At 54.9% G+C, this 26,243-nt stretch overlaps 1 protein-coding gene across 7 annotated transcripts in view; it reads left to right on the forward strand.

Annotated features, from left to right (window-relative positions):
• COBL (cordon-bleu WH2 repeat protein) overlaps positions 1–24,443 on the forward strand; it is a 233,230-nt gene extending 208,787 nt beyond the window's left edge. For 4 of the 7 annotated variants that reach the window (XM_053218692.1, XM_053218694.1, XM_053218698.1 and 1 more), the window contains 5 exons: positions 12,211–12,308; positions 13,725–15,520; positions 16,400–16,519; positions 17,141–17,395; positions 23,118–24,443. In XM_053218692.1, coding sequence (XP_053074667.1) covers positions 12,211–12,308; positions 13,725–15,520; positions 16,400–16,519; positions 17,141–17,395; positions 23,118–23,135 — 2,287 coding nt within the window. In that variant the 3' untranslated portion in view covers positions 23,136–24,443. Of the gene's footprint in view, positions 1–12,210; positions 12,309–13,724; positions 15,521–16,399; positions 16,520–17,140; positions 17,414–23,117 lie in introns of all 7 variants that reach the window. The other 3 variants (XM_053218693.1, XM_053218696.1, XM_053218695.1) reach the window with 1 other exon arrangement.
• Positions 24,444–26,243: the final 1,800 nt, after the last annotated feature.

Genomic DNA, 26,243 nt, shown 5'->3' on the forward strand with positions numbered 1-26,243 from the left:
AAGAGAAGTTACTAGACATTCAGAAAAGTCATCTTCAACCATGGACTATTGGCCAATTGTTCTCCACCGTGATTGGCTTACACACCCTCCAGTGGTCTCTAATGGCCTGGCACTCCTCACCAGCATTGGCCCATGCCATCAGCAGACCTCGTATGTTCGCCAGTCCTACGGGTTCAAATGGCATTTCACGTGTTTTTTAATTTACAATTCTCTGATCAGTAAGAATGAGCATCTTGTGATGTGTGCATTAGTGTAGGAATTGTCTTTTCATAGACTGTTCTTTAAAAAAAAAAAACTGGGATGTTACTTTAAAAAAAAAAAATTCAGGGGCGCCTGGGTGGCTTAGTCAGTTAAGCATCTTGGTTTCAGCTCAGGCCATGATCTCATGCCTCGTGAGTGCAAGCTCCAGGTCGGGCTCTGCGCTGACAGTGTGGAGTCTGCTTGGGATTCTCTCTCTCCCTCTCTCTCTGCCCCTGCCCTGTTCACTCTCTCTCCCAAGATAAGTAAACATTTAAAAAAATAAATAAGTTAAAAAAAATTGAACGTTCATCCATTTCTTCTTAATCTGTGAATCAGTTCTTGACTACCCACGGAGAGTCTTCAAGACCGTGGTTTGCATGTAACTGTGTTCCTTCGTTGCATAAAAATTGCTTTTTAATTTTAATAATGTCAGATTTCTCCCCTTTTCCCTGAACGCGGAAATTCCTCTGCATATTTGAGAGCCCCTTCCCACACCCTGAAGGACTAAAGATGAGCTGAATTTCTCATGAAAGTTTAGTGTTGCTTTCTCGTATCTGGGCTTCTCAACAACCTGGGTTTATTTTCGGGTGTGATGTGAAGGAGGAAATCTATTTTTTCCCCTGACTCCTCGCTCTACCCTGGTTTCCTTGTATACCACCTGCCCCCTGCGTTCCGTTCCTTTCGTAGCTGGATTTTTGGTCCTGCCATGTCCCTCCCCCCACCCCAGCACCCACTGTCTTTGTTTTCTTCAGTCTTGCCCAGAAAGGCAGGTTAATTCTCTTCAGTCCTGCCCAGAAAGGCCCATCAGTTTTTTTCACCCTTTAGATAATTTTAAGAGCCAGTCCACACAAACGATGTTATGGAAATATTAACAAGAATGAGACCAAGAACGTCAGCCCGTAAACCGACCCCCAAAAGAAACGAATGCCTTTGTGTTTGCCACATTTTGGTCCAGCCCAGTCCATGCGAACACGCAGATCTTTATCTGGTTAATGTAATTGTCAATAATAATTTATTTTGATACATTTTTTGCCCAAGGACGTATCACGAGCCTTTTCCCATTTGTTAATTACACTCTCTAATAATTTTAACGTGTAGCTCGTCAGACTTAAGGACAATTCCAAGGCCAAGTGCGTATTTCACTGGCCAGAAAACTAGAATGCGGCCCTTGCTTGTTCTTCCCCCTCACCTTCCCCCGCCCCCCCTGCACACAAGGCACGTTAGCCTGTGCTGTGTGCATCTGTGAGAGCAGAGAACAATTATGGTGTTTCCTTCTTAGTCCATTTAACGTTCAAAAAAATCTCTTTCTACAGTAATCCTCAGGTGTGTTCTGTGAGTGTGCACGGAGATTGCGTTCCCTGAGCTCTACATCTGAAGTTCATCAGACATTTTTCCTTCTGGCCCCTAGGGATGCTGTTGTTAACCCTCCTTTGCTTTGCTGGCATCGACCCCTGATGCAAAGCATTGCTGCTTTCTGTCCAAATGGGAGAGTTAACATTGCCCCTGGCCACAGCCAGGGATAATCATGGAGTCTTTGGAACCTGATGCTTTCTCCCAGCAGGGAGTAGGGGATATTTTTCTGCCCTTATCTGTGGGGTGCCATGGAATTTGAGAGTAGGCGGTGGGGAGGGAGGGGGCTCTGACAGACCCACATGGGAGCCCCCAGCACTGATGAGTTGCCTGGCCTTCGAGAGTCCGTGCGACTTTGCGGAGATAGTGTCTCCTCCCACTCAGAGGTGTCCTGAGCCTGTAAATGCCCAGTGTGCGTGGCACAGTACACGTTCCCTTGCTCTCAAGTGGTTGCATTGTCAAAGTCACTACGGTTAGTTCAGGAAACGGGGCTCCGTGAATTTTCCTGGCAGGTCACTTTTCTTCTCTGGGCTTCCAGCAGCCCAGCAGTGTCCTAAGGATGCAAATAGCCTCTGAGCCCCTCAGCTCTGTCTGTGCTGTTCCATTATCTGCCGCAGACGTGGGATCCCCTCTCTGCCCCAGGACTTCTCATGGAATGACCATCGTTAGTGCATTACTGTGATTCAGAGGAAATGTCTGTTTGGTCCTATTTCTCCTCGATATTTGGTCTACACCCACAGTTGCTGGCTTACAGCTCCCAAAGCCCTTGGGATTTCTTAAGTGTGGAGAGTAGTAGAGAGGTCTTTTGTTATGTTAATGGTGCCTTTTGGAAAGCATCCCTGGGGCGGGGCGGGGTTGGGGCATGCAGGGTGCCAGTGGGGGCAACTAACTGACTAAAGTCACTCCCTGACCTTACGGGGGGGGGGGGGGGGGGGGGGGGAGGAGAGGGGCTGCAGGCAAGGTCAGCCATTGGCTAGTGACTCAGTCAATCATGACTATGCAATGCAGCCTCCATAAACTATCAAAAGGAGGGTGTTGGAAAACTTCCAGATTTGGTGAACGGGAACAGGTAGAAGGGGATGGGAACAGGTTGGGGGGAGTGGCGCCTGGGGAAGGGTGGGATTTCTGTGCCCCCAAATCGTATTTCTCCTTATGCCTCTCTTCTTCCGGCTACTGATTCACATCCTTTCTTATATCCGTTAATAAACGGGCCAACCTAGGTGTTTCTCTGAGTTCTGTGACTCATCCTGGCAAGTTGATTGAACCTATGGAGGAGGGCATCAGAGCCCCCAGTCTGTAGCCATGGGTCTGAGCTGGAGGCTGGTGTCTCTCAAGGGTGGGAGTGGGGAGGGGCGCCTGGGTGGGCGTCAGACTTCAGCTCCGGTCATGATCTCATAGTCCGTGAGTTCGAGCCCCACATCGGGTTCTGTGCTGACAGCTCGGAGCCTGGAGCCTGCAGCCTGCTTCGGGTTCTGTGTCTCCCTCTCTCTCTGCCCCTCCCCTGCTCATGCTCTGTCTCTTTTTCTCAAAAATGAATAAATGTTAAAAAAAAATTTTTTTTTAAAGGGTGGGGGTGGAGAGCAGCCTGGTGCGACTGAGCCCTTCCGCCTGTGGGGTCGGAGAGTGTCTGTGGGTCCATAGTGTCAGAAGGCAGTTGAGTCTTTGGACAGAGAGCTGCCTCTGCCCCTGTGCCTGAGGCACATTGGTGCTGGGTCTGGGAACCCCTTAAAAAGTTTGTTTGACAGGAATTCTCTCCTCTGACAGATGAGGCCAACCCCGAGACGGCGGTCCCATATTTCTTTCCAAACGTATGCTTTCCCGTAAAGTTCAGGGTTACTGAGAAGCAAGCAGCACCCAGGGGTGTGAAACTGGGGTTGCAAACTCAAAGGCCCAGAGTTGCAGGGGCCAGACAGATAATGAGGGTGAGGGCGGCCACAGAGAACAGCCCAGAAAGCTCAGTTCTCTCTCAGGAAAGTAGCCTTGCACCCTCCTTCCAAACTTACCTGGAGGGGTCACAGACCCAGGGTGGCCGGCCTTTGAAGAGAAGCCAGAAATCTAGATGTTTAAAAGACTTTTTTTCATGTTCATTTATTTATTTTTGAGAGAGAGAGACAGACCGAGCACAAGCAGGGGAGGGGCAGCCAGAGAAGGAGAGAGAGAGAATCCCAAGCAGGCCCCCCACACTGTCAGCACAGAGCCCGACATGAGGCTCGAACCCATGAACCGTGAGATCATGACCTGAGCCAAAACCAAGAGTCAGACGCTTGACCGACTGAGCCCCCCAGGGGCCCCCAGAAATGTAGCTTTTTCTGTGAGGTCTCCAAACTTTTCAATGTTGGCAACCCAGTCAGACATGCCAAGCCAAACTAAACATGTGCGTGCCGGGTGGGGCCGGTTCCCCGACGTGCACTGGCCTTGGCCCTTCCTTCTGTGCTGGCTGATTTTTCCGGCTTGGGAAGGTCCGTGTAGTCCCTTGGGTGTTTCCTGTGAGATACAGCCCTGGAGAAATACCTCCGCACAGATAAATGCAGGTAGTCCTTCTAGCCTCCCCTTCGTGAACCATGAAAGTCTGTTACAAATTCTGGAGGAGAGCAACCGGTTTAAATGCCCCCTCTCTGTTCCGCATCCCAATGTCCCTAGAATAGCGCTCTGAGAAAAATACCCCGTCTTTTAAATGCTGATCTGTGCCTTCCACCGCCCACGCGGTCACAGTGAAAGCACTTACAAATACTCACTTCAGTCCTGTGGACGCGGACAGAATTCATCTCTCTGGATGGACGCGGTGCATTCCAGAGGCCGCGCTCTGTGGTCCTGTCTGCAGCCCCCGGGGCTGAGAGCCTGAGCCGCAAAAAGGCACGGAAGGCTGGAGGGGGAAAGATGGGGTGGGGCTGGACCGGGGGTGGAGGTCACAGGCACAGGGTCAGAGGCCAAGTCTGCAGAGCCCGGGGAGCCAGGGTGCAGCGGCTGATTCCAGGGGTCCAGAGCAGGCCGTGGCCAAGTTTGGCGAGACGGGAACCTCGGCTGGGGGATGGGCAGCCCAGGGTCAAGCTGCAGTCATGTGAGGACGGCACCCACCGCTGTTGACCGAGCCACCTTGAGCTTGGCCACCTGGACAGACGGGAACGGAACACCCACGTTCAACAGCGATCGAGGGAAACACTAAGGAACAGCACGATGTTTTCCGACATCCTGAGTCCCCAGGGGAGCCCGGGCAGGGCAACCCCAGGCCTGGTGCCGGTTGGCACTCAGCCGTCAGCACTTCTCGTCCTGTGGCCCTGAAATGTGGGCCTACGAGGACACGGTGCCCCTGTTCTCCGTGGCTGCTGCCGGTCCCTGGGTCCGGCCAGCCTCCTGGCTCTGCTCTGCACAATTCTCACACCTAGTTTCTGCCGGTGAGAAAGGATGTGTTTCTTGCATGGCCGTCCAAGGCCCGGTTGGACCCCGTTACCGTCTTTCATTGCAAACGTGGACCTCGCGCTCCTAGCAGTTTCCTCTAAACTCAGTGCAGCTGATAAACAGGTTCCTCGAGGAAGAAACCAGCCCAGGAGCATAGGATCAACACATACACAAATGACGATCGCTCCTTATTTGGGGGACCCCTGGGAATGTCACACCTTGGGGGACCTACATTTGCTTGAACAGCTTCTCCCAGAGGCATCTTCCCTTTGTACGTGGCCTGAGGCAACATTCCTAACACTTAAGGAACACCTTCCAGGGTCAGACTGCCTGAGGTCACGTCTGTCCCCTGGGGGCAGTGACTGGCTGTCACGTCAATTTCTTTAGTACATGCAGGGGCGCCCTGGGCAGGGCTCGGTCGGTTAAGCCTCTGACTCCTGGTTTCGGCTCCGGTCACGATCTCGCAGTCCGTGAGTTCGAGCCCCACATCAGGCTCCACACTGACAGTGCAGAGCCTGCTTGGAATTCTCTGTCTCTCTCTCTCTGCCCCTTCATGCTCGCTCTCTCTCAAAAATAAATATTCTTAAAAAAAGAAAAAGTAAGAATGGCACCTGACATATTTGCAGCCTTCAAAAACTGACAGCTGGTATTCTTATTGTTGCTGTCGAAGTTATTGTTTGCAGCTGCCTGAGGAAAAAAAGAAATTTGGTTTGTTGGGGAACGCTTGCACCCTGGGTCAGGCTCTGATCATCTGCCTCGTTAAGCCAGATAGCATCTTTGGGAAGAAACTACGTGTGTATATGTGTGGTAGATATGCGTACATATGTATGTGTACATATGCATATTTGTACATAGATAAAGGGGAAGAACAGAGAGAACTCTGCCTCCTACCCACCTGGGGACATCGCAATGGAACTTGTATTATTATTATTTTTTTTAATTTATTTTTGAGAGAGAGAGCGCGCGCGCAGGCAGGGAAGGGGCAGAGAGAGGGGGACAGAGGATCCAAAGCAGGTTTTGTCCTGATAGATAGCACTGAGCTCACGTGGGGCTTGCCTTCACAAACTGTGAGATCATGACCTGAGCGGGAGACACGCAACTGACTGAGCTGGTCAGGCGCCACGAACTTGTATTATTTCTAAGCCCTTGAATCCCAAAGGCAGTCTTGTTGTCCTCAGACGGTGTATCCATCTGAGTATCAACATGTGGGACTGGAAATTCCTTCGGGGAACGTGAGCTCAGCAGTGGAGCAGATGAGAGCTTGGACATGTGGGTTTCAGGCCGTGTCCCTTGGTGATGGGAGGACACTGAAAGCGAGGTTAGAGCCACAAAAGACACGGTGCAGCTCCTTCAAGACACGGGAGCCTCCCTGTCGTGGCTCCTGTCCCCCCTCATCCCCTGCCCTCTGCCTGGCTGTCCCCAGGGCCATCTAGCCTCACTCAACAGCCAGTGGTGGGCATGAGGACATTAACAGTGAGACCCTGCCGGGCCCTGTAGGGCACGTGTGCCTGGTCTGGTCTCGGGACTGAGGGTGTGCGGGGCAGCGGAGGGGACGGACGGGGTGGGGTCCTGCCTTTCCACTGGCTGGTGCCAGCCTGGGGCCCCTGGACTCTGTGACCACAGGAGCTCTGCACCCAGAATTCTTGGAAGCATCTCTCACCTTCTGGAATCGTAGAATTTCATGACCGCCCCGCCAAGAGCACTTGGAAACACTGAATACCTCCTAGAACCCAGACACTTTGTAACTACATTTTTGCAAAGGAGCATTTAAAAGCCACTCCAAGTGGGGGGCACCTAGGTGATTCGGTCGGTTGAGCGTCCGACTTTGGCTCAGGTCACGATCTCATGGTCTTTGGGTTCAAGCCCTGCGTTGGGCTCTGTGCTGACAGCTCGGATCCTGGAGCCTGCTTCGGATTCTGTGTCTCCCTCTCTCTCTGCCCCTCCCCCGCTCATGCTCTGTCTCTGTCTCTCAAAAATAAACAAACATTAATTTTTTTTTTTTAATTTAAAAAAACTTAAAAAAGAAGCCAGTGCAGAGGTACCTGGGTGGCTCAGTCCGACCCTTCATTTCAGCTCAGGTCATGATCTCACGGTTCATGAGTTCGAGCCCCACGTCAGGTTCTGCGCTGACAGCACGGAGCCTGCTTGGGATTCTCTCTCTCCTTCTGTCTCTCTGCCCCTCCCGTTCTCACACTTTCTTGCTTTGTATCAAAGTAAGCAAATAAACGTTAAAAAAAGAAATAAAAACCACTCCAGCTATTTCGGAACCACACTTTGCTGCTGCGAACAGGAGCTCTTGCCCAGCGGGTGACACGCCGACTTTGGTGCGAAGAAAGGAGCGTTTCCTGTCAATTCCGCGAGGGTACCTAGTGGTGATGACAGTGTGGACTAAGTATTGGGTTAAATCAAGTCATACTAACGAGGGTGTCATAAAAGCGGACTTAGAGTAATTCATCTCCCCTTCGTCTCCTTACCACGGTGTTTAATGTGACGATCATATTTTTTTTTTTTTGACCATGAGATTTTAAGTGACGTGCGTGGCTCCTCTTCCATTCCCAGGGGACACCGTGGTGCTAGAAGTCTGAAGCTTTGTCAACACTAGGCGCGCTGGTCAGTGGGGTGGGAAGTTGAGCACACATGCCCGTCATCAACTGTGTGTTTTCCCAGCTTCCTGCCTTTATTTTTGACAGAGTGAGAGAGAGAGACAGAGCATGAGCAGGGGTGGGGCAGAGAGAGAGAGAGAGACACAGAATCGGAAGCAGGCTTCAGGCTCTGAGCTGTCAACAGAGCCCAACACAGGGCTAGAACTCAGGAACTGTAAGATCATGACCTGAGCCGAAGTCGGATGCTTAACCAACTGAGCCACCCAGGCACCCCTGACTTTTATTTCAATGTTTATTAATTTTTGAGAGAGAGAGACGGCATGAGTGGGGAAGGGGCAGAGAGAGAGAGGGAGACACAGAATCCGAAGCAGGCTCCAGGCTCCGAGCTGTCAGCACAGAGCCCGACACGGGGCTTGAACTCACAGACCGTGAGATCATGATCTGAGCCTAAGTTGGACGCTTAACCAACTGAGCCACCCAGGCACCCCAAGCTTCCTGCCTTTAGCATATGGAGTTTAATTGTTTGAAAACGCACAGGTCCGTTGGCTTGTCAGCAAATTGAATCCCAGCCTGAAAGAGACATTTTTTTTCCTCTTAGACTTCTTTTTTTTAATTCTGCCATTGGATACATTACTTGCAGAAGCTCTTTTAGCCACATCGAAAAGAGACGTGGCCTCACATGTGCCCGAATCGCCCAGAATCAGCCCGTGCTCTTTTATTGTTTCTCCTCTAAAATGAAAGCAAAAAACCGAAACCTGTTTTTCCGACGGCTGATCTGACCTGATCGCCTCTGCTGGTCGTTTTACCTGAAGCTGGAGAGGCCGAGCTGGGTCTGGGTGGGGGAGGGGGTCTGTCACCCTGATGCCCTCGCCCCCCACCCTTCCGCCCTTTGTCCCTCGCGTTGATGCAGCGGTGGCCTGCAAACCTCTGCAGCCATGCTCGCTGCTGGTGATGGGTACTTGGCGTGTGCAAGCCGGTAAAAGTGTCAGCACTGCTTGTGATTCATTTTCCTGGTCTTCAGCCAAAACAGACCGCCGTCAGGAAACCCAGCTGAAGACTGGGGGGCGGGAAGGTGCCGAGGAGAGGGATACCTGTGCACGGTTATTTTCAGCTACAAAGACGCTGACACTTGTGGCCGGCTCTCCACTCCGGGGACACGGTCTAGAACTCTCCTGCTAAGCCCCCAGATTGCTGGCTTCCCCCCCACCCTGGGAGGAGGCCCTTGGAACTGGTTTTTGCAGGGACAGAGCAGTAGTTACCATCCTCGACTAACCCTTTGGGGGCCAGTAGATGGGGGGTGGGGGAGGAAGGAGAAGCGGATATCGCTACGTCTCTTCCTCGCGAAATTTTACATTGGGAAGCAAAATAGATGCGTTGACATTGGTGTTGGCTTTTGCCAGATAGTCCGTTCACCAGGAGCTCAGAGCACAGGGACCCCCCCTGCGTTGCATCACGGAAGGAGCCAGCAGCATGAGCAAAGTGGCCTCCAGACCTCGCCTCTCCCCTTGCCTAGAGACCCCAGAGGTTCAGCAGCCTCGGGAACAGGGCAGCCAAGGACCATGGGTGGACTCTTCCTCCCAGGCCGGTGGCTCCTGTCCCATGTCTACTTGGTCCCCATGGGCAGGCGGGGCCCCGAGGAAGCAGGCTCACACCGGAGGATCTGGTCAGAGGACTACGTGAGGTGCCAGGCGGGCAAAGGTGGAATGGGGCTGGGTCAGCAGAGCCGGGACTGAGCGACAGCATCTGGGGGACGCCTGTGTGGTGCTGGGGACGCAGGCTCGGGAGAGCAGAAGCAGGTAGGAGGGAATGGGACTCAGAGCAGGGTCCCCCCCACTTCAGCAAGGGGGCTTGGACTGCGGAGGGGCGGGGAACACCTTGCGACCTTGGGGCTTGGCTCCCGATGGCTTTTGGGGGGCGGTTCAGGCTGCAGTCTGGGCGGGAGGAAGACAATTGAGCTCACATGCAGGCCTGGTCTCGGCCGCCTAGGTATGGTCGTAATAGCTACTCACTGGGATTGTTAAACACTCATAACAAAATCAAATTGTAGGGGCACCCGGGTGCTTAGTCGGTTGAGCGTCCGACTGATTTCTGCTCAGACCACAATCCCAGGGTCCTGGGATCGAGCCCCACATCGGGTTCTACACTGAGCATGGAGCCTGCTTGGGATTCTCTGTCTCTCTGTCTCTCTCTCTCTCTCCCCCTCCTCCCCCTCCCCTGCTTATGCTCTCTCTCAGAAAAAAAAAAAAAAAAGCAATGATAGTAAAATAAAACATAAACACAACATACCATGAGTATCGTGCACCATATAACAAAAATGTAATCTACTTTGCAAACAGAGTTTTCGTTCATGGTCAAGAAGGGCCCAAAGGGATTATTTTAAATTTAGCCATCTAAAACATTGCCCATCGTTCAAGCTGCTTTTTGTACCCAAATGAGCATAATTCAAGACAGAAAAGGATAAAATATTCACTGTAATTCATTCATTTCCACAAGTCACAGTGGTTGGTGGGTTGACTAAACTTTACTTCCCTTGCCCGTGGGGATGTGCTATTTTTTTTATTTTTTTAATTGTTTATTTTAAGAGAGTAAGAGTGCAAGTGGGGAAGGGGGAGAGAGAGAAGACAGAGAGAGAGAATCCCAAGCAGGCTCCAGGCTGTCAGCACAGAGCCCAACGCAGGACTGGAGCTCGCACACGGTGAGATCATGACCTGAGCCGAAATCAGGAATCGGAGGCTGAACCAACAGCCACCCGGGCGCCGCGGGCATGTGCTATTTTTAGATCATCACAATCATTCTGTGTATGTATCTTGATTTCTTCACACAACGTGCTGGCTTGAGCATTGATCTGTGTTTCCACAGAGAATCCAGATTCACCATAGTGACCGATTTCAACGCCCTTTGAAATCAACATGTGGTGCTTTAGGCAAACCCTGATGGCTGGGTATGTGGGAACTCTTCACCTAAATTCGACCAACGTTGTGTTCACATTTTTCCCGCTGTAGGATCGTTTCCTTGAGGCAAATTACCAGAGACGAGGGAACCGAACTTCTTACAAAGTTACAGCGATGTTTTTGTTTCTTGATGTGTGTTCCCAACGGCTTTCCAGTAGCAATGGGTGTGAGGGTCTCGGCCCCACTGCATTTCATCAGCTTCCGTGACTTGTTTCTAGTGTAACATGTACAAAATAGCATTCCTGGGATTTTTATTTTAAATTAGTTTTTAATTCATACGAATATCATTCTGTTCTCATAGAGAGGTGTGGTTGAGCATACTTTGAAGTCAACACGAGTACTTTGAAGAAAAAGTACCTATGTAATTTTGTTTAGCCAGGCTTTAAGCATCAAAATGAACAGCAAGCATTTTAGAAAGTGCTGGTTTCAGTTTTGAATACTATTTTACGTATCACTCTGCATTTTTTTCTGTACCTTGTATTTTGTCAACTGTTTAAATTAAGTGTACTTAAACCATCACATTCCATGAAAGAGAAAAACACACGTTAAGAAAATGCATTCAAAAAAAAAAAAAAAAGAAAGAAAAAGAAAATGCATTCAATTAAAGCCCCAGCAGCAGCAGTAAGAAAGAGAGCCTTGTGCCCCTTACGGTCCTTATTAATTGGCCCACATGCACACACATCTCCAACTGGCCCCTTTTGTCTGGGTTGTCAGAGGACATTAGCTGAGACTAATCTGGAAGCTGCTTCCTGGCTCCCAAAAGGACACAGTCACCAAGAAAGAAAGACTCGTTTATCAGAACACAAACTTTGCTACGTAAGTGAGGATCATGCAAAAAAGCATACCCCGGGCATCATTATCTGGGCCTGATTAGCAATGAAGGAAATTGGTCCTCAATTTTCACAATCAGCGGAAAAGACCTTCAGCTGTCACTGAAGACAGACAATTGCCGTCAACATGTTTCTGTGGTCCGCGCGGCGAGCACAGAGACAAGGGCCCTTGCAAAAGCTGCTTTGAAATTGTTTTGGCCGTAGCTGTCTCGTGGATGCTATTGTCCCAGTGACGCAAATAAGGCGAGATCCGGCTCCCCTCGGCGGGCGGCTTGACATCTTCCCAGATGTCCAGGTGGCAGGGGCCACATTGTGCCTCTGGGCATCAGGCATGGCCAGTTCTCCCCCCTGCCCCCACCACCCTGGGATTTGGAGCCCATGTGACCTTGGGTGGGTCCATTAGTCTCTCGGCACATGGTTCCCTATCTGTAGACAGCGATGGTAACACTACCTGCCTTATAAATTGCTTGTGAGGTTTATATAATGCGATAATTTGCACCAAAGTCCTGCATCTGGGGTCTCGCGTGTGCAGGCTGCACACGGCACAGAGGGACAGCAGGCATCCCTCCCTGGTAGGTGCTTTCTCCAGTCTTGGGGGGGGTGGAAGGCAGGTCCAAGGGCAGGAACTGTTATCCCTGTCCTTGCCTCCCCTGCCGTTAATTGTCGCTACCGCTCACACGCGCACGCGCACACACAGCAGCTCCCAGGGTGCCAGAGCCCCGTGGATACAGAACTGCGTGAACTTGGCCGCACGTTGTGCCTTCCTCAGATCGTTCCAGAAAAGAGTAAAGCAGTAATGAGAGAAATAAATGCCCTCCCTTTCTCTCTGGTCTTCCCTAGACCTGAGGAAGCTGCCACAGCCTGCAGAGGGGACGAAGACCTCTTTATCACTGGGCAGTTCCAGAAAACCCTGGAGGAACTTGACGGGGACCTGGAAGGTGAGAGCAGTCCCTGCTTCGCCATCGCATCGTGTGCTGGGAGACTCTGGGGGTTGTTTTTTCTGACCAGGTTTGTAGCTCCATAAGGGACAGGTTGTTCGGGAGGAACCCTGGTCCATCTGAAGAAAGCCTGGGTGTGAGGCCAGCAAGTGAGCACAGCTCTGGAGATTGCATCTCCGATGGGGGCTGCTAACCGCACTGTGGAGACGTCTCAATAGCAGCTTAAAATCCCTCTCGATGGTACTGATATTGCACATCGGGAAGGATTCTAAACACATTCAGAGAAAAAGGGGGTGCCTGGGTGGCTCAGTCGGTTGAACATCCGACTGTGGCTCAGGTCACGATCTCACAGTTTGAGAGTTGGAGCCCCACGTCAGGCTCTGTGCTGAGAGTTCGGAGCCTGGAGCCTGCTTCGGATTCTGTGTTTCCCTCTCTCTCTGCCCCTCCCCTGCTCATGCTCTGTCTCTCTTTCTCTATCTCAAAAATAAAATAAATATTTAAAACAAAAAGTTTTCCAGTGCCAAAATGGGTTTGGGGAGCACTGGGTGACACAGGTGAGCATGCTCCCACCCCTTTGCTTGCTAATGTATGGCGTTTCTTGAAGGGAAATTCAGGACCCACCGCCCTGACCATGAACCCATTTCTGGTGGGGCATCTGCTTTTCTACAGATACAGTGGGGGGGAGATAATACCGCGAGGCCAAAGCAGACGCATGGGATCTCAGTAGACAACCGGCTGATCTTACAAACAAAGGCACACAGTGAAAATAATCTAGAAATCAGATATTGGCCATGCCTTAAAACAAATCAAAACAAAAACCAGAAGGAAACAGACAGCAGAGCTGATGAGTAGTTTTGTCAACTCGCTTTTCAGCTCTCAGACGTGGTGGACAGAGCTAAATCTTTCACCCTGTGTCCCTGGGGCTCTGATCAAGTGACCCGCTAAATCCTTTAGGGCTAATTCTGAGACGCCCAAGGTTCAGTCATCTGCCTCTTAACTGAAGGCGTGGGCACCTCATCGCCCGTGTGCTTTGTGGCGCTTCTGATGAACGAGATCAAGTTGAAGGTCGAAACCCCAGTTCCCCTTCACGTTCCGTGCTGAGACAGTGTTTCTAGAGGGCTCAGGTTTACAGGACTAGTTTCTAAGGGAAGGATGTTGGCAAAACCTCGTCCCAGAATGCCGTACCTGGAGACATCACGGACGTGCAGTTTCCTCTGTCGAACCAGCAGGGCTGAGCCTTGGGCCCCAGGCATGTGTAGATTACAAATTGGAATGATGCTTGAAAATGCACATAAATAACTTACACAAGAAGAACCTCAGGAAAATCAAAGCTAGGGTGTGGTTACACTAAGCGATTGGCTTGGGAATCGTCACCAGCGATGCCAATCTGTGACTTGTGTTTGTCCTTCTTTGCAGAACTGGAAGACGGCTATGAAGCTGGCACAGGCTCGGTGAACAGCGTGTCTGGACACCGCGTGTCCGATGCCACGGTCCCCAACAGCGATGAGGACGCGATCCCAGTAACGTTCATAGGGGAGGTCCTAGACGATCCTGTGGATTCGGGGTTGTTTTCCAACAGAAACAACAATGCTGGTTCTTTTGACCCGGGGAGCGTGGCCGGCCGGGGAGGCCACCTGTTGCAAAGTCAGGCGGAGAACAGCCAGCAGCGGGAGACGAGAGCAGACATGCCCGACTCGGCAGCTCCTCCCCACGGCCTTGGGAAGGAAGTCAAACCCGCCTCGTCCGACCCCTGTGCAGATGGGGGTCTGAACAAAATGGAGCCCAAGGCGACTTCTGCAGACTTTCCCACGCACAACCCAAATGCAGAGGACGGCGGTGAGGGGCCCAGCTCTGCCCTCAGTGGGCAGACACAGGCCAGCAAGAGCGCGAGTTCATCAGAGCCAGCGAGGGCAAAGGAAGGCGAGGATAAGCACGGTGGCTCAGCACCGCCATCGTGGTATCGACGGGGCCAAAACCCAGGGTGCAGTTACGGACTGAAATACGGCCTCACGACGTACAAAATCGTCCCTCCGAAATCGGAGATGAGATGTTACGACAGAGGAGTATCGCTGTCAACAGGGGCCATTAAGATTGACGAGCTAGGGAATCTGGTGAGTCCCCACGCGAACGGGGGCAGGACCGTAGCCCCGTCGTTGCCCGCTCTCGACGCGGAAACCCAACCCATTGGAAGGATCAAGGAATTCTGGAGGTCCGGCTCTCTGGAGAAGCACTCTGGCCAGCCCCCCGAGTGCTCAACCAACAGGACCCCCGCTCCCACCACACCAGCGAGGCCACAGCAGCAGGAAAGTGGACTCAAGGCAGAGCCCACTGTCCCGGACCCCAAAGCGACATCGCCCCCGCAGCAGTCTGCCCACCGAGAAGCAGGGCGACACGTGGAGGAGGGGAGAGACTGGCCACCCGTGGCGGCCACTCGTCACGTGAAAGTGCCAGCAGCCAATGCCTCAGAGGTCCTGTTCCTCAAGCCCCAGAGAAGAACGTCCAGTCAGTACGTGGCCTCTGCCATTGCCAAGCGGATGGGGCCCCAGAAAGCCCAGGCCGAGGAGACCCGTGAAGGCAGAGCTCCAGAGCTGGCCGGACGGCCTCCCGCTAGGAGAGAGGGCTCAGCCCCCAGCCCGCTCCCAGAGACCCGCATCCGTGCCGACTGGGAGGCGTCGGCGGTAGGAGCCCAGCCCAGGGGGCTGGTCAGCAGCCCTGATGGAAAGTCGTCTGCTCAAGACGGCCCGGCCGCCATCCGCAGAAGTCCTTGTGTCCCGCCTGTCACGGCCGCCCAGAGGGGTCACGTGTCTATGGGACAGAGCTCTAGTTTCAGCGGAAAGCAGAGCCTAGGCGACCACAGGGCCAGCTCAGCATCCGTCCCCAGACGCACTCTGGACAGTGCAGATCCCCTGCCTGCCCGCTCAGGAGATGATCAGACTCCAGACAGGACCCTGGTGAATGGCTCCAGGTGGGTCCCCATCCCCAGCGAGCCTCCTCACTCTCCGAGAGGCTCCGGCACCAGTGGCCACGCCGGACAGGAGCCCCCAGAACAGGAGGAGAAACCCGAAGCCAACGGCACCCTGCCACCCAGCATCTTTGGGCCGAAGAAGAAATTCCGACCCATTGTCCAGAGACCCGCACCAAAGGACACGTCCCTGCACAGCGCCCTGATGGAGGCCATCCACTCAGCAGGCGGGAAGGACAGGCTTCGCAAGGTGAACGGGCAGGCACTTGCCTGCAGGGCATAGGCACCCATTTCCTACCTGTCGCTCCCCACGTAGATTCTCAGGTGGCATCGGAGGAGGAGGGGCGGGGCAAGCTAAGAATGAGGGAGGCGAATGCTGGGGTTTAATTTCCACCAGGAGCTTCGCCTTGCTGCCTGCAGAGTATTTAGAACCATAAAAGAGACGAAAGCAGATGGGTTTGCGGTTGTCCGAACTGCCTTTAAGACCCTGACCCCCTGGGGGGGAGATGTGGGCGGTAAAGTGTCCATACCTGGGGGTCGCCTCATCCGTAACTGGTCCTTGAGTGAGCAGATAGAGACTCAGGCCCCTGCCGGTCATTCCTGCATGGTTAGCGGGGTCTACTGTCCTTGTTCGGTAACGGCAGGGACGGAGTTTATGACACCCGCCTCCCCTGTCCAGGCACTTAGCACCAACGCTCAGCTTTGGGAGCCATCTCCATTCCACAGGGGCAGAAACGGAGGCACAGTGAAGTCAGGCGAGCTGGCCCACGGCCACGCTGCCAGCTAGTGGGAACCCCGGGCCCTCGTTCAGGTCTGCAAAGCTTCAAGGCACATATCCGCTCCAGAAGCTACACCAGTATCAGGAGCCACACGACATTAAGAGGCCACCGTCCCATGCCACCCCACACACATGCGCTTTGGTCGTTAGATGGCATGAGGTCAGTGTGGAATGTTCACACCGTGCCCAACGGTGGAAATACATTCTACCTTCCACCAGCGGGGACCGTAAAATCGATCCTCGAGCCCTCACCTCCCTCACCTGATAGGTATCGCTTTCCTCTGGTGCTGCCCTATGCTTTGCCTTTCTCCTCCTTCCTGGGGAAATGTGTTGACACTGTGAACGTTCCAGATTGCAGAGCACGCGTCGGAGGCAGGGCCCAGGAAGCTGTCCTGCAGGGAGGCAGAGGGCGAGCGCTCGGCCCTGCTGGCGGCCATCCGAGGGCACAGCGGTGCCCGCAGCCTGCGGAAGGTAAGACAGGGCCTCCCGTGGAGGGATGGCTTCGCACCCCCGTTCCCCCGCGGTGACCCACGCGGGGGCCGCAGCTAAGCCACCATCAGAGCGGGCAGGCCAGCAACCACGGAGGCTGGCGCTGAGGGGCAGCACCCCACGTGGGAGAGGCAGGCACATTGGGGAGCTGGCCCCCATCCCTCCCTCCCTGCCCGCCTGGGACACAGAGCGTCTGGAGCTCCCCAGCCCCCAGCGTGGCTGCCGGGGGCTTGTCTCACCTGCGGGACAAAGTTGCCCGTTCTTTGGCCCGGATCTGGCACAGCCTGGGAGCCAAGGTGGACTCAAGCGCAGGGGCAGGACTGTGCTATCCGGCTTCTAGTCTCAGAATCCGAGGAACAGCGCGGGTGTATTACCCACTGAGGGAGGCACACAGCCTCCCCGACAGCTGGGCGCTTGGTCCCAGCCTGTCCTCACACCGAGATGGCGCAGGGGGGCAGGGAGTGCTCCGGAAGGCTCCCCGAGATGGACACTGGCTGGGGACCTTGGGGGCGAGCTCGCACGCCTGCCTCCCCGGCTGAGGCTGCACGTCGCCCCTCCGAAAGGCCCTCTGGGACCTTGTCCTTTGACCTTCTCGTTGTTTAGGTGTCCTCCTTCGCCTCCGAGGAGCTTCGAAGCTTCCGAGATGCAGCGCTGTTGGAACACGGGCCGGAGCCTCCAGGGCTGGATGACCTTGGCGTTCGGCCCCCACCCGCCCTGCCGCCCCCGCCCCCTCCGGCCACCCAGGCTCCCTCCATGTCCAGGCCGGCGTCCAGGTCCAGCTCGGGCAACCCGGCCGAGGCCAGGCAGGCCTTGATGGACGCCATCCGCTCGGGCACAGGGGCCGCACGACTGCGAAAGGTGACCATGGGTGACCCTGTGAGCGTTCAGGTGGGGCAAGGGGGAGGTCACCACGGAGCCCCACGGCAGTAACATGGCAGCAGTGACCGATGGCTGAGGCCCCGTCCCTTACCCCCTCGACCAGAGGGAGGGAGATGGCCTTCACTGCATGGGGGTCAGCCCTCAGACATGCTCCCCGGGGATACGGGGTTCCCCATCCTTGGGGAGGGCACCACACGCTCTTGACTGTGGTCCAGGGACAGGCCCGACAGGCATCTGTGAAGTGTCCTGTAGGGAACACGCATCACAGTCATGGCCCTCAGCGTGGATTGAGGCTGTGGACGTGATTTCTTTCCCTCCTTCCTCCCTCCCTGCCTCCCTCCCTCCTTCTTCCCTCCCTCCTTCCTTCTTGCCTCCCTCCTTCCTTCTTCCCTCCCTCCTTCCTCCCTCCCTCCCTCCTTCCTTCTTGCCTCCCTTCTTCCTTCCTCCCTCCCTTCCTCCCTCCTCCTCCCTCCTTCCTTCCTTCCTCCCTCCTCCTCCTCCCTTCCTCCTTCCTCCCAGCCTCCCTCCTCCCTGCCTCCCTCCCTCCTTCCTCCCTCCCTCCTTCCTCCCTCCCTCCTTCCTCCCTCCCTCCTTCCTCCCTCCTTCCTTCCTTCCTCCCTCTTCCTTCCTCCCTTCCTCCTTCCTCCCAGCCTCCCTCCTCCCTGCCTCCCTCCCTCCTTCCTCCCTCCCTCCTTCCTCCCTCCCTCCTTCCTTCCTTCTTTCCTTCCTCCCTCCCTCCCGGCCCCCCTCGTTCTCTCTTTCCCTCTCTCTCTCCCCTTCTGTCTTGGGTAGCATTATGTGTGAAATTTTTGAGTTGGAAGCCTTTTGAGCAGAGCACACGCTTTCTGCTTCTCCACAGTTCTCGTCTTCTATGTGGTCTCCTGGTGGGGTAACACTTGGAGCCCTCACGTTCCCAAAAAGCAGATGCGTTTTGCACCACCCCGATGGGATTCCCAAACCAAAGGGCTCCTGGGCCAGGTGGCTTCTGAGATCTGTGTTGTCAGCTCTGAGATGGTTGTCTGTCTGAGATTGATTCTCTGTCCCTGCTCATTTCTGGTGGCCTCGGGGAGTTACGCTGATTATAGGGAGGCCAGAGGGACGTATTTCTGCCTGAGAGATGCTTTCCAGCCCCTAAGCTGGTGTTTTTGCGTGCACCTGAAGAGGTCAGTACTAAGATTACCCTCACGATCTGTGGAAAGTGGATGAGGCTCAGAAAACCTGAGTGGCCTGGCCTCAGTCACACAGGACTGGACTGACACCGGTCATTTTGGGCACAGAAAGGACTTGGAAGCAGGTATCGCCCCGTTGCATGTGCTGTGGGAGAATAGGTGGCCCTGGAGGGACGGCTCAGTTGCTGACGCTAAGAAGGCAGATCACTGTCCTGCGTCCACCCGGGAGCCCGTGGCAGCGGAGGGGACAGGAGACGGCCCACATCCCTGCAGGCAGCAGGCCACGAAGGGCAGTCCTCGCTCAAGCCCAGAGAGCCAACGGAGCATGGCCCGACCACCCGCTGACGGGGTGCTCCCCCGGGGGCATGGTCCCTGCGCTTGGGCCAGCCCCCAGAGCTGTGTCCCTGTGTGACAGTGCTGTGTTCATGGCTGTGTGCGAGTGGCCCTCGGTAAGGACCCCAGACGTCCCATGACGCGGATGCTGGCCAGTCATCTCTGGACACACAGCCCCCTCCCCCTCAGCATGGTGGGGGGGAAGACAGCGTCCTTGGCTGAATGGCAGGGGTAGACAGAGGATGTCACATTCTCTCTCCTTAGGGGGCAGAGCTGCTAACATTACGGGGGGCTTTCTGGTTTTCTATATGCTTTCTTTCATTTCCATGGAATTTACGTACTGATGAACTTACATACACATATCCCAACAAGCTGGGGTGAGTGGCTAAGTCAGGGTCCTAAGAAGGAGACCGCGGGGTTCTGAGGAAGGTGGCTGTCCACGTGGCACCTGAGGCAGCCCCCCCCCCCACAGTTCCCAGTATCGAACTGGGTCACCGGCCGGTCCGGTGTCCTTCCTAAGGGGCCCAGAGCACAGCTATCGGGCCCAACTGCCCCCAGCTGATCCTGGGGGAGGATTTTGAGTTTCTCAGAGGGAAATCCACATCAGATGTGGGGGCAGGGGTGGGAGGTGAGGCTCCAGGTCGGCAGATTTCAGGTGTTTTGGCCGAGTGACTTCACCTCCAGATGCGAACGAAGTTGAGCTTTGGATGGGACAGAGAGAATGTGACATCTTTGGATTTTGGATAATGCCAAGTGTGACCGTATGACCACTGACTGTCCCCTTTCTCACCTGTGCCGTTTCCTTCACCGGTCCCTGGATCTTTCCAGAACGACCATTACCCTGCGTACCTTGCAGGACTCACAAGGAGCCTGGGCCCAGAGAGGCGAAAAGCTTGCCTGAGGTTGCACAGCGGGGCAGAACCGCGGCAGGTGTAACCCTCAGGCTTTCTCTCGGTGAGGCTGAGCTGGGGACAGGGGGGCCAGGACCAGACAGACTGGTGGGTGTGGGGCTGGCACAGCAGGGGCCCTGTGCGTCTGGACTGAAGCTTGGGAGCAGGGCCGCTGCAGGAGAGGTCCTGGGCGGCCACTTTCTTTCTGCTGCTTCAAATGGCATTCGGGGCCTTCCTGTTGATTGTTTCTCAGATGAGCATAAGTGTTGTGACCTGCCTCATCCATCCTGGGACGGTCTGTGCCGTCCACATTCAAATGGCACATGTGAGGTTTTGACGGCCTGAACGGTTTACGAGCCGCCCTTGGGCAGGAGTGGCCGGGATGCGTGTGACACGGGGGACCACGTCCCTTCGCTCTCTATCACTGCGCTTCCCAGCCATACCGCTGTGTGCACAGACGCACAGGACTGGGTCCCTGCTCTACCCGGTGACCCAGGACCCCTTCTCCCCCTTGCACTGTGCATACCAAAGTCACGCGAGACCCGCTGATGGCGACGGGACCTTGGAGGGCAGGGGCTGGGTGCTCCGAGTGACCAACAGCCCCCCCCTCCAGCCTCCACGAGGTTCTCGCCTGGAGCCAGTGCTTTGTCCTGTAGGAGGACGCACCTGTGCCTCTTTCCCAGTGGCCTGCCCGCCTTATTTACGCGGAACGGCAGATCTGTGGCGCAGGGAGAAATGTGCAACTCAGGCAACGGGGCCTATCTCTGTATTTGCTCACAAGATGCTGCTTCTCTGCTCGGCGTGGACCCCAGTGACCTCTTGGCTTTGCAGCCAACGCGCTTGGGGCTGTGTCACGGCACGGGAAGCTCAGGTCACTGGGACTTTGCCTCGTATTTTTTCTTCGGCTCCCTTTTACCCTTTGGGCTGTTAGGGCCCTGTAAACTTGGGGCAAGTGCCATAAATTGTGGGCTCTGGGGTCCACACCACGTGGGCAGAGCTCTCCCTGGGCGCTCGTGTGTGCACATCACCCTTCACCAGCTCCTGGGCTCAGTGAGGGCTCTAGGCCAGGGTGGCCGGGAGGGCTGTGTGCACCTGAGGCGGTCCCTGGTCTTCCCGGGGCTGCAAATGCTCCGCTCCTCTGTCAGCCCAGCCTCCTCCTGCAGACTGGGGTGCCCGGCCGTTCTGGGAGGGCTCTCAGGCAGGCAGGACCGTCGGGGCTACACCCGGGATGGCTGGTCCCCCTACCTTTATCGCACGGGTTTCACACTGGCAGCGATGCAGTAAAATGCGAAAGGATCAGTTTGGCACCTAAGGAACAACCACCTTAAAAAGGAACGCCATCCTTCAACGCAGTCAAGAGTACAGTGGCCTTCGTGGTGTGAACAAATTAATTTCCCTGCCTCTGTATTTGTGGCGATCAGAGAGATTTCCAGCTCCGGGTGAGAGCATTTGCTGTTTTGCTGTGTCCGCGGGCCCTTCCTCGGTGGACCAGCTGCTCTTTCTCAGTGCAGGGCTCAGATGGACCCACGCAGCACCCACCTCCCCCACTCAGCCCTGCACTAACAGTAACGGGGAAACTGTGTGCGGCTAATTTGAGCGGTGTGTTTCTAAATGCGTTATTTCAGGGGGCCTGGAATGTGCCCCGAGAACCTTCTTAATCTGTGTTTATATTTAAAACATCCAGGGGCGCCTGGGTGGCTCAGTCAGTTAAGCGTCCGACTTCGGCTCAGGTCATGATCTTGCTGTTCGTGAGTTCGAGCTCCGCGTCGGGATCTGTGCTGACAGCTCGGAGCCTGGAGCCTGCTTCGGATTCTGTGTGTGTGTGTGTCTCTCTCTCTATCAAAAATAAACGTTTAAAACACTCCAAACCTTCACATGTGCAAGCATCCACACCACAAGCACTTGCTGAGAAACCCCCACGGGTCCGGGGCCCGTGGTACCTGCTCAGGACAGTGTCTATGCCCTCGTGGGTCCTCAGCCAGAAAGAGAGGTACAGTTTGTTGTTGACCGCAGGACCTTCTCACGAGGTTAGGGACGCGATGAAAGCCCCAGAGAGGCTTCCTCATGTGCCAGACTGCTTCTGGGCCAGGTGGGGGCAGCCCGATGGCCCTGGGGATCCTGGGGGAGCCATGCCTCCACTGCCACCTCTGCTGGGGCTGCACGGCCGCGTCTCCTCCCACACGCGTGTCGTGACGCTTGGCCTTGACGACAGACCCCGTGAGTCACGATCAGATGGGTGACGCTGTCCCCGTAAACACCCAGCAGGCCCCCGAGCAGGGACAGAAACCAACAGCAGCAGCAACCCTCTTTCCCCAGCCCCGAAGGCGTCTTCCCCACAGGCCCAGGGTATCCCCGCTCCCGGCCATGTACATCAGACCATGACGACAAACCTGAGCGCATCCTGTCACACGCTCGGTTTGGGCTGCTCATGGGGTGAACCCGGCGCACGTTTTGGTTACAGTGGACCCGTTCAGAGGCACAGACAGGTCGGTTCTGGCTTCGCTGTGTGATCACAGGCCGTTGAAATACCTCCTTCAACGCGCTCCAGATCAGGGTTTCTGCAAGTGGACTGATGGGAGGGTGCAGGGCGGAGCTGCGAGTGGAAGTTTGAGCCGTGCGTTTGGTAGAATAGGGACTTTCGTGTGCATTCGCTCACTCGTGCCACGAATACGCGGCGCTCAGTAAGTTCTGTGCCCAGAGCAGGGAGGGGGAGCCCCACGGTTTCTCCTCAAGGGGCCCCTCTCCAGCGGTGAAGGAGCGGGGAGTCTGGGACACCGCAGCAGAACGGGGTCACCGACAGCACCAGGGGCGACTGGATGGGCCCCAACTTGGGGTCAGGAGAACCTTTCCGCAAAGGTGGTATATACACCTGTCCTTGAAGGAGACGCAGCTTTCCAGGTGGAAAGGGACATCCCCAACGGAGGCACCCCACATGCAAAGCCTGGCCAGAGGAGAAAGACCCCAGCAGATTCAGAGAAGCGAGGGGTGGGGGGGTGGTGTTTGGGGAGGGCTGGGGCCTGGGGGCAGCTGACGGCTCTAGCACAGTGACGGGGACCTCCAGAGGTGCGGACCTCGCGCGGGTCCCTGCTTCCTCTGCTGAAAAGACTGGCACCGAAGGCGTTAAGGGTGTTTGTGTTTTGGAACACGTTCTCCTTGGGGCACGTGAGCAGAATGGGTATCGATGTAGGGAGAGTCACGGCAAGGATGTTCTTGCACTTAGCGCCTCAGCCCCCGGACCTCCGCACCCTTGGCCGACCCCGTTGGGCCATCCGGCTCCCCCCAGTAACCGCGGCTCTCTCTCCTCTGCAGGTGCCCTTGCTGGTGTAAATCCTCGATGAGATCAGATGGCGGCAGAAACCCACCCCCGTGAGCCGTCCACAGTCCCCGCTCGAGGACGCCGCGTGGCAGGGGGCGTCGGGATGTGGCGGACTTTCTTGTCTATAGGCCAAACGCACACAGCTGGTTTTCAGTCCTGCGACATGGTTCCAAGAGAGGGCAGAATTCCGCCCTGCTGCACAGCTTAGGTGCCAAGGAGACGTGTTTGCCTCTGAGTATTTCACGTTGCCAATAAACCTTTCTTGTTGGCAGGTTAATGGGGATCTAAATGCGGGAGCCCAAGACTACACTTCGTGGTGACCGTCGGCCAATGCTGGACCTTTGAGAATTTACCACATCGATAGATGGTTGCGACCATTTCGCTGTTTGAAATCTTTTGAATTCTAGGGAGATACGGAGAAACCGACTGAAACGATCCAAATGTCAGAAGCTCTGTGATGTTTTGCTCGTAACAAAAGAGCCAGAAGGCTTTTCTCAAAGTTGACTGTCGAGTCATGAAACCGTTGGAGTTTATCCCTCAAATATTGGGAGTTATGACCACCCGGAGGATCACAGACCATGATCTGACCAACTAAGCTTTTAAAAATCACCTGTTCCCGCCCAGAATAAAATCGTACTTGATGTATGGACAGGCATTTCTGATTCTCCAGGGGTGGCGGTGACAGAGGTCGGAATGGCATTGGCGTGGACGGTCGGTGCCCCAACTTGCAGGTGTCCCCAGTGGGCTGTGAAGTAGAATGAGCCTCCCCCAGGAGGGCTGTGTATGGAGCCCGGTGACTTCCCTGGGAACCTTCCGAAGTCCTGCACGGGGCCCGGAGCGGGGACGTTGGGTGTCTGTGTGTCGCCAGGATCGGATCAAAATTGTGCTGGTATTTCATGATTTGTGTTCAGTCTGGGTGCTTTCGCCCAACAGATCAGGGTCACCCCTGTATCACATGGAAGGCTTTTCGAAGGACACGGAATTCTGCTGCCGGTATTTATAATGAAGTTTAGACACAGCACTAGTCTCTCACTTCTGTCTCTAAAGCACTTTGTTGCATTGGGAAGAGCTCTTTAAGACATGAATAGAAATCAAGAGGAGCTAGTGAAATGAAATCTCTGTCTTCATCAAGCAACAGACACACGGTGGGATCGTTTTAATGTCTCACGGCAGATCCAGGCATCACGTAGAATGGAAACTTTGCTCTGCGTTGTCCAATGGCCGTTGCTCACTTCCCGGTGGGGCAAGAGCATCAGCCGGTCCCCCTCAAACCACACTGTCTCCACTATGTGTCTTTTAGTGCCACAAATAAAAGAAAATGAATTTCATTGTGTGGAAGTTGTGACTTTATGCTACGGTTTGTTTGGGATGCCCGTAGCCCCAAAGCAGAAAGGAGAGATTCATTTTTTTCAATCAACACATATGACTGCCTCTATACTCCTCTGGGCCGCAGAAGGCAAAACAGATGAGAATCCCTGTCCTCATGGAGTTTACTTTATAGGGGAGGGGACAGACCATATGCAACATGAGCAAAATATTAAGTATATTTGGAAGCTGATACTGCATAGAACATCAGGAGAAGGGATGAAGAGTAAAATAGGACGATGAAGAGAGTCCTTAGGGATACAGTGATGTTTGAGTAGAACCCTGAAGGAAATGAGAGAGCAGACCATGGGTGGATGTGTAACTGGTGGGGGAAAGAGCAGGTACAAAGGCCCTGTGGCAGGATTTGCTCAGTGTGTTGGAGGGACGAGGATAGTGTGAGGCATGGTGGTCATGCAAAAATACGCCGTTTCCCAGCCTCTGAGGCCTGGTCTTTGCACACAACTTGCCCCCCCCCTTTTCCCACTGCAGCCTCGCTCTCCAGCCAGACCAAGAAGGGGGCAGACACGGTGGGGTGGGGGTGTCCAGAAGGGGACCTCAAAGATGAGAAAAGCTGTCCAGTTAAGCGCACCCTACCCCTGTTTCCTTTCTCTCCCGAGGGAAGGGTTCCGCTTTATGCTAAATTTATCCTTTGCTGCAATTGTGTTACATCCCGCATCTCGAAGCCTTGGGCTTTGGACTGTGGAATGGGGACCAGTACAGCCATGTGGGTCGTGAGTTCATCTCTCCCCCAGGTTTTCACAGTTGTCTCTGGTTGTGCTCGGTAAACCTGAGTGGTGGCGAGGCACCGGTTTCCAGAGGAGGCAACTGAGGTCCGAGAAAGTTGAGTAGCTAACAGAACAACTCGATCACCTTCTTCTTCTCACGCCGGGCTCCCCTGTTCCTCCAGAATTTAATCTGAACTCAGTCTAGAAGACTCCCCGGGGCCTGTATCCCCTCCCACCTGTGTCCTGCATCGCTGTGGAACTGGTGCCAGGTTGTGGGACATACCCAGACAGCACATGGCCCTCCCCCATGCCTCCTGTATTTCCCCTGCCAGAAACCCCCCCACCACCTGCCACCCAGCTCAGCGTGGAGCCTGCTTGGGATTCTCTCTCTCCTTCTGCCCCTCTCCTCTGCTCTCTCTCGCTCAAATAAAAACGAACAAAAACAGAACAAAACAAGAAGGAAGAGGAAAAAGCAGAGAAAAAACTCCCAAGCCCTCCTCCCTCTGTGTTGAACGGTCTGTGGCTCCTGCTGACTGCTTCTTACCTCCCCCACAGTGGGGACGGGACGGTCAGAGGGTAGGGCATGACCCAAGTCTCCTGGGGCGGGTCCCGATCAGCTCTCTCCCCAGCAGAGGCCACAACCAGGAGCCAACCTGTCAGTGCACAGGGACACCGGCTCGGACAAAACGTGGCTCAGGGGAGTTCAGGAAACTGACCCAATTAGCCACCATTACTCCTCGGGTGGAGGCGTGGAGGGCAGGGAGAAGGAGGGGTGAGGGCATCTGAAGGGAGCAACACTGGAAGCGTGGAGAAGCCGTGAGCCCTCGGCAGGGCGGCTCGGACACACGCTCAGGAGGAGCCCTGGGGGCTCCTCACTGGACCATTTCTATCACCGAGACATTCCCAGAGTCAAGGCCACTGCCTCCCACCCCTGCATGTTCGGCCGGAGATGCGAATGTGTTCAGAGCTGAAGGATCAGGACGCGGTTAAGTCGGCACCTGCTCACGAATGGTTTGGCCAACTTCCCCG

This window comes from Acinonyx jubatus, chromosome A2 (assembly GCF_027475565.1).
Source record: "Acinonyx jubatus isolate Ajub_Pintada_27869175 chromosome A2, VMU_Ajub_asm_v1.0, whole genome shotgun sequence".
Lineage (NCBI taxonomy): Eukaryota > Metazoa > Chordata > Mammalia > Carnivora > Felidae > Acinonyx > Acinonyx jubatus.